Consider the following 15,229-nt stretch of genomic DNA (forward strand, 5'->3'; position numbering starts at 1 on the left):
GAGACCAGCCTGACCAAAAAGGAGAAATCCCGTCTCTACTAAAAATACAAATAAGTTAACTGGGCATGGTGGCACGTGCCTGTAGTCCCAGCTACTCAGGAGGCTGAGCTGAGAGGATCGTTTCAGTATGGGAGGTGGGGAGGTTGCAGTGAGCTGAGATGGCACCACTGCACTCCAGCCTGGGCAACAGAGTGAGACCTTGTCTCAAAAAAAAAAATAAAGAAATAATTTTTTTTAAAAAACGCTTTTCTCATTCTCTAAACCTTTTCTGGTTCTCAGGGCTGCACAATTTTTTTTTTAATACTCTTCTTAAAATGTAAAAGACTTTTTGGCTGGGCACAGTAGCTCACACCTATAATCCAAGCACTTTGAGAGGCAAAGGGAGGAGGATTGCTTGAGCCCAGGAGTTAAAATCAGCCTAGGCAACACATGGAGACCACCATCTCTACAAAAAAATACAAAAACCTAGCCAGGTATGGTGGCTCGCACCTGTAGTCCCAACTACTTGGGAGGCTGAGGTGGGAGGATCGATTGAGCCTGGAAGGTCAAGGCTGCAGTGAGCCAAGATCGCGCCACTGCATTCCAGCCTGGGCAACAGAGTGAGACCCAAAAATACATATTCACATTCTATTTTTGTTTTTACTCTGAACACCACTCAATGAATGTATTCATTTTATTGATATCCATTCCAGACCTACTGAATCAGAAATTCAAGAAAAGGAGCTTCAGAGACTTTGTAGATTTAATAAGCACTCTAAATGACTGTTACAATCAGGCAAGTCTGAAAAATGCTGAAATAGATTAACCATACTGCCATATGTCAAAATATGAGGATGATTTAAATTGTTTAAATCATCACATGATTAGAAAGCCAAAATTAGAAAGCTTATGACACTATAAAAACAAGAATTAGGAAGAACACTATCAACTATACTAAGCACACGAGGATAAAATGATTCATTTTAGTTCTTTCTGACTCTAGCCAACCTAAAGGCCAATAACTATTCTATGAAACCTGAAATCATAATCTAACCTGTAAAATCTGAGGTTGCGGGATGATGCTACATTACAAAGAAGTTAACATGAAAGCTCTTTTCCCAGTCACTAATATCTGTAGTCCAAATATAAACTGCACATCTGATAAACCCGGCCTTTAGTCAACTCTTAGAAGTGGAATGAATCACCATTAGATTCCCATGGCATGCACTGTAGGTATTCTCATGGCATGCACTAACATAAAGGTGGCTCAACCTTTGTAAAAGAGGATTAAGTGAGTGTGTGTCTGTGTACACACACAAATGCATTCACCCTCAAGAAGTTTTATCAATTGTTTTACATAACACCTAGAATACTACACATGTTCAGAGCTGCCATTTTACGCAATATGAGGAGGCATTAATCACATTAAAAATCTATGTGAACAACTGATGTGAATGCAAAAATAATGCAGAAATCCTGTTGTAGAAAAATCATGTATAGTTCTAGATTGAAATTTAACTGAGTGTAAAAAAGCAGACAATATATTTTTTAAAATTTAGTAACTTCTAACTTTTCAAAAAGACTTTATGAAATGATCCCCATACTTCTGCTTTATTAGCATCTGATTTTCATCTATCGAAATACAACCTGTGGAAAGCAAAAACATTTTAAACTTGATGAATTTTAGAGTAACCCAAAAGGTCTGTAATTTAAGGCATCAACTTAACTCTTTTTTTTTTTTTTTTTTTTTGAGACAGAGTCTCTCTCCATCACCCAGGCTGCAGTGCAGTGGCATGAGCTCAGCTCACTGCAGCCTTGAGCTCCCCGGTTCAAGCAATTCTCCTGCCTGGGCCTCACCAGTAGCTGGGAATACAGGCGTATACCACCACGCCCAGCTAATTTTTGTATTTTTGGCAGAGACGGGGTTTCACCATGTTGGTCAAGCTGGTTGCGAACTCCTGACCTCAGGTGATCTGCCCACCTAAGCCTTCCAAAGTGCTGGTATTACAGGCGTGAGCCACTACACCGAGCCTAACTTAACTTTTTTTTTTTTTGAGACGGAGTCTCGCTCTGTCACCAAGGCTGGAGTGCAATGGCGTGATCTTGGCTCACTACAACCTCCGCCTCCCAGGTTCAAGCAATTCTCCTGCCTCAGCCTCCCAAGTAACTGGGATTAAAGGTGCACGGTGCCACGCCCAGCTAAAGTTTTTTCTATTTTAGTAGAGACAGGGTTTCACCGTTTTGCCCAGGCTGGTCTCAAACACCTGAGCTCAGGGAATCCACCCGCCTCGGCCTCCCAAAGTGCTAGGATTACAGGCATGAGCCACCGCGCCCGGCCTCCCAACTTAACTCTTAAGAGTCATAAAAGTTCCACTGATGCACAGAAAATGATATGCAGAGAAACTGATCAGAGGCTATCTGATTTATATAATGCCTAAATTATTCTGCTTCCATTTTCTGCTGCTGCTCTGCCATTAGTTAATCACTATTATTTAATAATAGCAAGGAAAGTAAGATGAATAAAGGAAGTTAAAAGTCAAATCTGCAACTTTGCAATGTATATAACTAAAACTGTAAAATGTTTGATGGGAGAGCTGACTGAAATAGAGGCCATTTGAGGTTAAGGCTTTTTTTTTTTTTTTAATGTCCTGTTACTGCCAATAACGGAGTTGACTATAGAAAAGAACTCCCTTTGGCAGTCATGCAGATTAATGGAAGTAGCTTACCTTTGTCCTGAAGCAGTTGCAATTGGTGATGGGCCATTAGGGCTTCTTGGTTCTTCACATGTACTCATTTCCATTATTACTTTATCCAGGGACTAATAAAAACATTAAAAGGTAAACAACTAGATTATTCTATGTATATTATTAAAGTATTATTTAAGATTATTTTCTCTTTCATTTTTCTTTAGAAAGAAAGTAAAAAGTGAGCAGAGTCATTTAAGTGTCTCTCTACAGGTCTAAAAAGACAAATGCCAAAAAAGAACACAAAGCACTCAATCAGTTCTCAAGGCATTTATTATCTGGTGGAAAAACTATGTGTATTACAGGTGTTGGGGGGTGGGAAATTAAGACATAGCCATTAACTACTGAAATCATCAGATTTCATGAAAACAGAATCTCTACTCCCAGATATATTCATTGATAAAATTATATATTAATAAGTAGGACTGAACTACCCCAAAAAGCTTATCACAATCTAAGATCTGAGCTATGAGACACAAAACTATGGGAAATATAAAACAAGCAGGAAATGTGAAAAAAAATAAACACTCCCACAATGGAAAAGGTTCTTTCTCAGGGTAATACTTTTTTCCTTGAAGAAAGGTCTAATGTCCTTAATAGCCATCACTAACACAACTCCAGTCATTCTTCATCCTCTATTTCATATATAGCATTTATTATTATCTGAAACTATCTTGTTTTATTCATGTTCTTGATCACTGTATTTTTTAAATGAATGAACAAATGATCAATTTTCTTCAACTTTCCTTAAAAAGCAAAGTATATTAAAGAACATATTTCATAATTTACTAGATCAGTAAAAGGAGAAACAAAGACAGTCTGGATCAAATGTTATTGAAAGAATAATCCCATAGTACATCAACAAAGAGTTGAATGATGCAATAAAATACACCAATTTAGAATATAGTATTCTAGACCTGAAAAACTTAAAAGATGCTCCTACTTTAAGGTTAAAGCTTCTCAATTAAAGGATGAAAAATCTGAGTCCTATCAAAATAAAATGAAAGCTAACTGGTGAAAAATCCAGACTATATTTCCATGAAACAAAAGATTACTATGAACAGAGTAGCTAGATAATGTATATATATAAATGTTTATTTCTAAAGTGGTTTCAGAACTCACCAAACAGATGGGATGTGTTTTCAGTTTTGTCCATGGGATCTACAAATGACAAATTTTTAATTTAAGATCAATCATTAAGAAGAAAATAATGTAAACAATAATCAATACAGGTGTTATATTAATATAGGACAGACACACCAAATTATATAAAATCACTTTTCTTAAACTACAAAATAAACTAAGCAACTCACTCATACTTTTGAAATCAGATGTACCCATTTTATGTAAGAAATTATTACTAGCTATATCTTCTCAGACATCTTTTGAATAGAAATTATAAGTTCTTTTTTTCTTTCTTTTTTTTTTTTTTTTTTTTTTTGAGACAGATTCTCTTTCTGTTGCCCAGATTGGAGTGCAGTGGCACGATCTCAGCTCACTGCAACCTCCACCTCCTGGGTTCAAGCAATTCTTGTGCCTCAGCCTCCCAGTAGCTGAGATTACAATCAAGTGCCATCACGCCCGGCTAATTTTTGTATTTTTAGCAGAGACAGTGTTTTGATATGGTGGCTGGACTGGTCTCTAACTCCTGGCCTCAAATGATCCACCCAACTCGGCCTCTCAAGGTGCTGGGATTACAGGCGTGCATCACCATGCCTGGCCAATTTCAGGTTCTTTTAAGTATCTTTTTTTAACAATCCTTAAAACAAATCTTAGTATCATAATTTAAACAAAGAACTTAACAACCTGTTTAATCCTAAAATTCTGAGCAATCATTTTGTAAATATTCAAGACAAATACAAAAGTTCGGCCATTAATATAAAATGTAGGAAACATCAAATACATAATGTTGATATACCCTGTACTAAAAATGCCAAGTTTTGCCTCCAAAAGGCTCTTAGATCTAATAAATAAATTCAGTAAGGTTTAGGTTACAAAATCAACGTACACAAATTAGTAGCACTGCTACAAACCAACAAAAACCACGCTGATAATCAAATCAGGAACTCAATCCCTTTTACAATAACTACTACTACTACCAAAAAAAAAAAAAACAACAACAACGTAGGAATATACGTAACCAAGGAGTTGAAAGAGCTCCACATGGAGAACTACAAAACACTGTGGAGAATCACAGATGACATAAACAAATGGAAATACATACCATACTCGTGGACTGCAAGAATCTATACTGTGAAAATGACCATACTGCCCAAAGCAATCTACAAATTCAATACAATTCTTCTCAAAGTACCAACATCATTTTTCACAGAATTAGAAAAAACAATCCTAAACTTCATATGGAACCAAAAAAGAACCCAAATAGCCAAAGCAATCCTAAGCAAAAAGAACAAACCTGGAGGTATCACATTACCCAACTTCAAATTATGCAAGTCTATAGTAACCAAAACAGCATGGAACAGGTGTAAAAATAGGCACATGGACCAATGGGACAGAATAAAGTATTCTGTTCCATTGAACAGAATACACAGGCCAATGGAACAGAATAGAGAACCAAGAAATAAAGCCAAATACTAACAATCAACTGATCTTTGACAAAGCATACAAAAACACAAACTGGAGAAAGGACACCATATTCAATAAATGGCGCTGGAAAAAGTGGATAGCCACATGTAGAAGAATGAAATTGGATCCGTATCTCTTACTGTATACAAAAATTAACTCAAGATAAATGAAAGTTTTAAATCTAAGATCTGAAACCATAAAAACTGTGGAAGAAAACCTAAGAAAAACTCTTCTGAACGTTGGCCTAGGCAAAGAATTTATGACTGAGACCCCAAAAGCAAATGCAACAAAAATAAATGAGACCTAATTAAACTAAAACGCTTCTACACAACAAAAGAAATAATCACCTGAGTAAACTGACAACCTACAGATTGTCAATATTCACAAACTATGCATCTGACAAAGAAAATATTCACAAATTATGTGTCTGACAAAGGACTAATATTCAGAATCTACAAGGAACTCAAACAAATCAGCAAGAAAAAAAACACGCCCACTAAAAAGTGGGCAAGGACATGAACAGACATTTTGCAAAAGAAGATATACAAATGGCCAACAACCACATGAAAAAATGCTCAAAATCATTAATCATAAGGGAAATGCAAATTAAAACCACGTTGAGACACCACCTTTTCCCAGCCAGAATGCCCATTACTAAAAAGTTGAAAAACAATCGATGTTGGCATGGAAGTGATGAAAAAGGAATGCTTATACACTGCTGGTAGGAATATAAGTTAGTACAACCTCAATAGAAAACAGTATAGAAATTTCTCAAAGAACTAAAAGTAGATCTACCATTCGATCCAGCAATCCCACTACTTAGTGGGTACCTATCCAAAGGAAGAGAAGTCACTATATCAAAAAGACACTGGTCCTCATTTCAAACATGACTCTATTAAAAAAAAAAAAAGACACCTGGACACATATGTCTATTGCAACGCAATGCACAATTGCAAAGATATGGAATCAGTCTAAGTGCCCATCAACCTATGAGTGGATACAGAAAATGTGGTACATAAATACCATGGAATACTACTCAGCCATAAAAAAAGAGCAAAATAATGTCTTTTGCAGCAACTTGAAAAGAACTGGAGGCCATTATTCTAAGTGAAGTAACAGGAATTGAAAACCAAATACCACATGTTCTTTCAAGTGGGAGGTGAGCTATGGGTATGCAAAGGCATACAGAGTGGCATAATGGACTTTGAAGACTCAGAAGGCGGGTAGGATAGGAGAGGGACGAGGGATGAAACTACCTCCTGAGTATAATATACACTACTCAGCTGACAGGTGCACTAAAATCCCAGACTTCACCACTATACAATTCACTCATGTAAACAAAAACAACTTGTATCTCTAAAGCTACTGAAATAAAAAAAAAAATTTACTAGAAGTGTCAAGTCTTTCTAGATATTTAGGTTTCCAAAGGATAGAACAAAAATTAAAAGTGACCATCAAAGGATATAGGAACTTTTCTATAATCTTTTCTTAGGAGCCCAAATTTTAGTTTTAGGAAACAATCAGCATGCAGTATTTCAACTAAGCAGACAACTCTTAAACAAAGACCAAGAAGTGACACAAATTGACATATGATTAAAGATAAGTAGAGGTCAGCCAGGCATGGTGGCTCATGCTATAATCCCAGCACTTTGGGAGGCAGAGGCGGGTGGTGGATCACCTGAGGTCAGGAGTTTGAGACCAGGGTGGCCAACAGGATGAAACCCCATCTCTACTAAAAATACGAAAATTAGCCAGGTGTGGTAGCATGCGCCTATAATTCCAGCTACTTGGGAGGCTGAGGCAGGAGAATCGCATGAACCTGGGAGGTAGAGGTTGCAGTGAGCCAAGACAGTGCCACTGCACTCCAGCCTGGGTGACAGAGCAAGACTCCATCTCAAAAAAAAAAAAAAAAAAAAAAAAAAAAGATAAGTAGAATAACAAGTTATAATAATAATAATAGGAATGATACTAACAGTAAACAGAGACCCTTAAAAATCTCAAAATGGGCTGGGCACGGGCGGATCACAAGGTCAGGAGATTGAGACCATCTTGGCCAACATGGTGAAACCCCGTCTCTACTAAAATACAAAAAAATTAGCCAGACGTGGTGGTGCGTGCCTGTAATCCCAGCTAACTGGGAGGCTGAGGCAGGGGAATCGCTTGAACCCAGGAGGCAGAGGTTGCAGTGAGCTGAGATTGCACCACTGCACTCCAGCCTGGTGACACAGCAAGACTCCGTCTCAAAAAAAAATCTCAAAATGAAAAAGAAACTAATGAAGAAAAGGGATAAAACTGCAAATTTATTAGTTCTCATGTCTTCATTTGAAAAAGTATTTACTCACTACTTTTTATTAAAAATTTTTTTGAGACAGGGTCTCACTCCGTCACCCAGGCTGGAGTGCAGTGGCACAATCATGACTCACTGCAGCCTCACCCTTCCAGACTCAACCGATCATCCTGCTTCAGCTTCCCAAGTAGCTGGGCCTACAGGTGCATGTGCTACCATGTTGGACTATTTTTTCTTTTATTTTATTTTTAGTAGAGATGCAGTCTCATTATGTTACCCAGGCTAGTCTCAAACTCCTGGGCTCAAGCAATCCGCTTACCTCGGCCTTCCAAAGTGCTGGGGGTACAAGTGTGAGCCACCATGCCCAGCAACTCACTACAGTTTAGATTGTCCCATTTGACAATAAAACTTATGAAAAAACTATCTTTGAACATGTACCAAATGGATGCAATTATTTTATTAACAAATTAATAATTTTAAAATATTAATGGAATCACATTTAAACAAAAATTAAGATCTATAAAGTAGTTAATATATGCCTTTAAATATAAGGCACACATTTATGCAAAGGTATCTTTCTTTTGAAATTATATTAATAAAAATGTTTTTACAGAATTATCTAAAATTAAGTATTTTAAAAGATAGAGCCAAAATATAGAAGAAAAACATGAAAGGCCTTCCACAAATATCAAGCCACAGATATCAAAGTCTCACCCTAATGGACGCTTTATTACAAAAAACTTTGTTGATAGCAAGCCATGTTGGCAAATCCAACATATTCTGGAGTACTTCTTCATCCAACTCCAAATTCTTCAGTTCACCTTCTCCTTTAAGGGTACTTAGATTTATCTTGTCAGGCGATAAATTTTTGGTAAATCTGAAAGAGAATATACGTTGACATTTATTTATGTGTCAGTTACTATACTCCAGAGTCATTTTTTCAAATATACAGAGAACTAAAAATATAATAGCAGTGGACGCAACATATGTCCATCAACGCAAATGGATAAAGAAAATGTGGTACATATACACGATGGAGTACTATTCAGCCATAAAAAAGAATGAGATCCTGTCATTTGCAACAACATGGATGGAACTGGAGGACATTACAGTTAAGTGAAACAAACCAGGCACAGAAAGACAAACTTTACACACTCTTGTTCATTTGTGGGAGCTAAACATTAAAACAATTGAACACATGGAGATCAAGAGTAGAAACGATGGTCACCAGAGGCTGGAAAGGGTAGTGGTGGGGAGCAGGGGTGGGAATGGGTAGTGGGTACAAAAATACAATTAGGTAGAATGAATATGATACTGATATGGTTTGGCTCTGTGTCCCCACCCAAATCTCATCTCAAATTGTAATCCCCACATGTCAGGGGAAGGATCTGGTGGGAGGTGATTGGATCATGGGGGTAGTTTCTCCCATGCCGTTCTCATGATAGTTAGGGAGTGAGTTCTCACAAGATCTGATGATTTAAACGTGTTTGGCAGTTTTCCCCCACCTCTCTCTCTCTCTCTCTCTCTCTCTCTCTCCCTCCTGCCACCATGTAAGACATGCCTTGCTTCACCATCACCTTCCACCATGATTGTGAGTTTCCTGAGGCCTCCCCAGCCATGCAGAACTGTGAGCCAATTAAATTTCTTTCTTCATAAATTACTCAGTGTCAGGTATGTCTTCATAGCAGTATGAAAACGGACTAATACAGATATAGTATTGAACAGCACAACAAAGTGACTACAGTCAACAATAATTTATTGTACATTTTAAAGTAATTAAGTGTGTAACTGGAATGTTTGTAACACAAAGAAATGATAAAGGCAGCCAGGTGCGTGGCTCACACCTATAATCCCAGCATTTTGGGAGTCTGAGGAGGGCGGATCACTTGAGGGCAGGAGTTCAAGACCAGCCTGGCCAACATGGTGAAACCTGGTCTCTACTAAAAATACAAAAATATTAGCTGGGCGTGTTGGCGCATGCCTGTAGTCCCAGCTATTCAGGAGGCTGAGGTGGGAGTTTCGCTTCAGTCCAGGAGGTGGAGGATGCGGTGAGCTGAGATTGTGCCACTGCACTCCAGCCTGGGTGACACAGCGAGACCCTGTCTCAGGGAAAAAAAAAAAAAAAAAGATTGGAAATAATTAACGTAACAGTGAGCATTTTCCAAGGGTTTACTGTGTTCCAAGCTCTTGGCATACATGCATGACTATTTCATTTAGTTCCCATGATAACCTATTAGGGTCTATTCTAATTTTAACCCAATTTTTGAATAAGTAAACATAAGGAGAAACTTGAACTTACTTGCCTAATATCACAACTAACAATGAAAATAAATTACACATCTACTTTGAAATACGTTCATATACATTACTTTATCTTCCAAACAACCCTAAAAAGTAAAAAATTACTAACTATGCCCAACAAATACTTTTTCAAAGTGAAATTACTGGAAAAAACTAAACTACTAGCTAACAAGAGTTAGTCTTTACTTTTTTTGGAAATTAAATATAAAGCAACATTATATACTGGGTTATTCACATGCCCTACTTGTCAACAAGAATACAATCAATAAACTCATGTTTCTCCACTGACTCCAAACCAGAATTTCTTGAGCCAGATTCTATCTGAATTCATATCTTCTCACAGGATGTCAACTGAGAAATACAATAATCATTTAACACATGTATTTTTGACCAATGATGCTGAGCTGTATTACACTTGCTTCTGATCATGCCTGATTCAATACCACGACGCTTTCTCATAGAATGTCATTCCTAACCATAGATAACAAACAAACAAAAACCCTGCCACTTCCCTGAGGCAGAATATTAGAGCCAGAAGACAACACTCAGTAAGTATTTATTGAGAATTCATTATGCAGACACACGTACTGGGAAGCAGTACACTTGAGGTCCCTGCCCTTGTGGAGTTTTTAGTTTAGTTGGTGAGACAGATCAAATGGCACAACTGAGAGAGAATATAGCAGGAGTTCTAATCCAGAGCTTCTCTGAAACAGGGACTTTTGAGCTGGTATCTAAAGGAAGAGAAGAAGTTAACTAGGCAAGGAGGAAAAGGGGGTAGGGAAAGAAAGTAATCCAAGCAGAGGAATAAAATGCATAAAGGTTCTAAGACAGGAGGGAGCATGATATAAAGTGGAATTGAAAAAATATCAGAAATACTGTAACCTGTAATACTTATAGGGAAGGGAGGATGGACAACAGACTAATCTGAGTAACTCAAACAGAACATTTGATTATATATTCTAACATTTGACTATATATTCTTAGTCTTGGGCATGGAGGAATATGGGGATGGAGGTGAAGCATGGTTAGTGAAGAAATCAGGCAACACCTTGATTGGGTATGTACAAGAATGTTCATTTCAAGGATACCTACAAGAAAAAAAGAGTAAAAACAATCTAAATGTCCCAAGAGGGATAACCCATCTAATTATAATACACTATATTATTAATACATACATATCAAGTAATATATGTTGCCAATCATATAAAGAAATGCTTATATTATAATGTTTGATGAAAATTCAAGTCACAAAATTATGTGCTATAATTTCAAGTATGTAAAAAATGCATCATAAAATCCCATGACTACCTATGGCTGGTGGGGTTTTAGATTTTTTTTTTTGTTTTTGCTTTTTTGAGACAGGGTCTCGCTCTGTTGTCCAGGGTGGAGTGCAGTGGTGTGATCATGGCTCACTGCAACCACGACCTCCTGGACTCAGGTGATACTCCCACCTCAGCTTTCCAAGTAGCTGGGACCACCACACCCAGCTAATTTGTTTATTTATTTAATTTACTTTGAGACAGGGTCTCACCCTGTTGCCCAGGCTAGAGTGCAGTGGTTTGATTTTGGCTCACTGCAACCTCCACCTCCAAAGCAGTTGGGACCATGGGCACAAGCCACCATGCTCAGCTAGTTTTTTGGGTTTTTTTGGTTTGTTTTGTTTTGTTTGAGACAGTCTTGCTCTGTCACCCAGGCTGGAGTGCAGTGGCGCAATCTCGGCTCATTGCAACCTCTGCCTTCTGGGTTCAAGCGACTCTCCTGCCTCAACCTCCTGAGAAGCTGGGATAACAGGCACGCACCACCACATCCAGCTAATTTTTGTATTTTTAGTAGAAACGGAGTTTCACCATGTTGGTCAGTCTGGTCTCTAACTCCTGACCTTGTGATCCATCCACCTCGGCCTCCCAAAGTGCTGGCTGGGATTACAGGCATGAGCCACCGTGCTCAGCCCCAGCTAGTTATTTTTTAAAGACAGGGACTCACTATGTTGCTCAGGCTGATATCGAATCCCTGGGGTCAAGCGATCCTCCTGCCTCAGCCTCCCAAAGTGCTGGGATTACAGGTGTGAACCACCACACCCAGCCTAGATTTACTTCTCCTTATTTATACTTTTCTGTATAAGTATTCTATAACGAGCATGTACCACTTTTATAAAGACAAAAGTTCAAGAGAAACCAAAAAAGACTGGCCTGGCAAGAGCAAAAGTGAAAAATGAGGAGGATTAAAATATATGTAATTTAGCCAGGAGCAGTGGCTTATGCTTGAAATCTCCGCAGTTTGAGAGGCCAAGGCGAGAAGATCACTTGAGCCCAAGAGTTTGAGACCAGCCTGGGCTGGTCTATATATTAGTGAGTGACTATATTAGTGAGACCCTGTGTCTACAAAAAATTTAAAAAAGAATTAGCCAGGCATAGTGGAACACTCCTGTAGTCCCAGTTACCGAGGGGACTGAGCTGAGAGGATCGCTTGAGCCTGGGAGGTCAAGGCTGCAGTGATCCATAATTGTGCCACTGCACTCCAGCCTGGGTGACAGAGCCTTTGTCTCAAAGACAAAACAAAAAAACAAAAATAATAGCTAACAACAGCAATAAAATTTCCAAGCAAATGAAAAAAAATAGACTTGATTTAGATTATACATTTTACAATCAATACACCATTATTAGGGTCTAAATTATGTGCACTGCACTAAGTAAACATTTAAGGGCAAAACAAAACAAAACAAAAAGGTCCATATAATCAAAGATTTATAATTTGGTTAAGGGAACAGAGAATAAATGCACAAAAAGCCAAGAATCTCAGGAGGCTGAAGCAGGAGAATTGCCTGAACCTGGGAGGCGGAGGTGGCAGTGAGCCGAGATTGCACCACTGCACTCCAGCCTGGTGACAGAGCGAGACTCCATCTCAAAAAAAAAAAAAAAAAAAAAGAATCTCAGCTTGCTAGGCACAGGAGCTCATGCCTGTAATCCCAGCACTCTGGGAGGCTGAGGCAAGTGGATTGCTTGAGCCCAGGAATTCAAGACTAGCTTGGGTAACATGACAAAACCCCATCTCTACAAAAAATACAAAACTTAGCCAGGCATGGTAGCATGCATCTGTAGTCCCAGCTACCCATGAGGCTAAGGTGGGAGGATCACCTGAGCCCAGGAGGTCGAGGCTGCAGTGAACCATGATAGCGCCACTGCACTCCAGCCTGGATGACAGAGTAAGACCCTGTCACACACACAAAAAGAATCTCATCTCAGCCGGGTGCGGTGGCTCACGCCTGTAACACCAGCACTTTGGGAGGCCGAGGTGGCTGCATCACCTGAGGTCAGGAGTTCGAGACCAGCCTGGCCAAAGTGGCGAAACCCCGTCTCTACTAAAAATACAGAAAAATTAGCTGGGTGTGGATCCCAGCTACTCTGGAGGCTGAGACAGGAGAATCGCTTGAACCCAGGAGGCAGTGGTTGCAGTGAGCTGAGATTGCACCACCGCACTCCAGCCTGGGAGACAGAGTAAGACTCTTGTGTAAAAAAAAAAATCTCATCTCAACAAGAGGTAAAGTGCTATCTACTGCTTACTATTTAACCTATATCTCAGATTCCTCATCTGTAACATGGGGATAATAGTACCTGCCTCATAGAGTTGTTTTAAGGATTAACTCAGAACCTGTAAGATGCTAGTTATGATCCCCAATAGGAGTAATAACTCAGTAAGTGTTCACTATTATTAAGACTAAGATACAGGCCAGACAGGTTGGCTCAGGCCTCTAATCCCAGCACTTTGGGAGGCCAAGGCAGGAAGATAACTTGAGGCCAAGAGTTTGACACTAGTCTGGGCAACATAGAGACACCGTCTCACTAAAAAAAAAAAAAAAGAAAAAAACAATTCCCATTATACAATATTTCATGGTATAACATGAAAAACTAGATGTTACAGGGAATTTAACAATGCATGATAGATTGTTTCATTAATAAACTTAAAAAGTAGGCACTCTTAATCTGCAGGTATTAGATGGGCTTCAAAGAGTCTACAATATTTTATCAGACTTTCAAAGGGGGTTTTTGGACACAGAATATGCTAAGAACCACTGCCTTAAAGAAAATGATTAATTTTAGTCACCTAGAAAGTAAATTATTTCAGCACTGTAATTCAATATTTAATGGTTATAATTCAATTATTTAGCTTGTTATTAATAAATATGTCTTGGAGTGGCTACCCAGCTAACAGTGATTCATTCTTCTCTGGGAAAAACTGTATATACAGGGGAAAGATGCACAACTAAGATATTTTTTTAACATACTTCCTTGGTTATAGTGATTGATCTACAGGTTGACATGGCATCTAGGCTATTCGATCATATTCTTTCCTCCAGAAATTTGAAACAAACAGACTACTTTGGGAACAAACTTATAAATTAATAATAGAGAGTGACTGAGAAACACATAGCCATAACGTTTAGAACTGAGAGGTACTGAAAAGATTATTCTCCATCATTTTCCATTCTTCTCAACTGGGCCCAATTCAAATCCTTAATATGAACCAGTAATTGACATCACTAGCTAGTATCTCAAGACTGTGTGTCCCTACAAGGATGAAATTCTCATTATCATATGAAGAGTTTTTATAAGAATCAGTATCTTTATGCAAGCAAATGAATTTAACAGCTTCTGTTTGATTTTATTCAAAACAATACTTTCAGATGGGAAAATACCTTAAAACCACATTTTAAAGTCATACAAGAGAAGATGTTTTCAGAAAAACTTCCCCAAATCTGACAGACTGCCAAGTACTTTGGCTTGGATCACTAAGTTATTATCTGTAACTAATTACATCCTTTCACAGCCCATGGACCTCATCATGCAACCATAAAGATCCCTTCAATCAAAACTAAGAAACAGATCAAGGCTTTTCTACAGAAACTCCTATTTCATCATTTTCTCTTTTAATCACCTACACTCCCGTCACTCCTGGTGTACCTCTTTTAATACAACACTTCATTATTTGAGGTACTTGATTATCTCCAGGCTCACAATGTGAATTAGTTAAGGGATTTTCAAATTTTTTGACATAACCTAAGGCAAGAAATACACTATACATAACAATTTAGTAAGTACACACAAAAAAAGGCCCAAAATTTCATGAAGCAGTATTTTAATCATCTGATATGTTCTATTTCAGTCTTTTAAAATAGTGATCGGCCAGGCGCAGTAGCTCACGCCTGTAATCTCAGCACTTTGGAAGGCCAAGGTGGATGGATCACCTGAGGTCAGCAGTTCAAGACCAGCCTGTCCAACACGACGAAACCCCATCTCCACTAAAAATACCAAAAATTAGCCAGATGTGGTGGCAG

The 15,229-nt window shown here is 38.4% G+C and overlaps 1 protein-coding gene across 3 annotated transcripts in view; it reads right to left on the reverse strand.

Moving 5' to 3' along the window:
• Positions 1–15,229, reverse strand: part of BLTP3B (bridge-like lipid transfer protein family member 3B) — a 106,796-nt gene that overhangs the window by 63,432 nt on the left and 28,135 nt on the right. For all 3 annotated transcript variants that reach the window (XM_024257224.3, XM_024257223.3, XM_054528163.2), the window contains exons 2-4: positions 8,311–8,473; positions 3,846–3,884; positions 2,706–2,797 (exon numbers count right to left, since the gene is read on the reverse strand). In XM_024257224.3, coding sequence (XP_024112992.1) covers positions 2,706–2,797; positions 3,846–3,884; positions 8,311–8,473 — 294 coding nt within the window. The remainder of the gene's footprint in view (positions 1–2,705; positions 2,798–3,845; positions 3,885–8,310; positions 8,474–15,229) is intronic.

Source organism: Pongo abelii, chromosome 10, assembly GCF_028885655.2.
Source record: "Pongo abelii isolate AG06213 chromosome 10, NHGRI_mPonAbe1-v2.0_pri, whole genome shotgun sequence".
NCBI classification, from domain to species: domain Eukaryota; kingdom Metazoa; phylum Chordata; class Mammalia; order Primates; family Hominidae; genus Pongo; species Pongo abelii.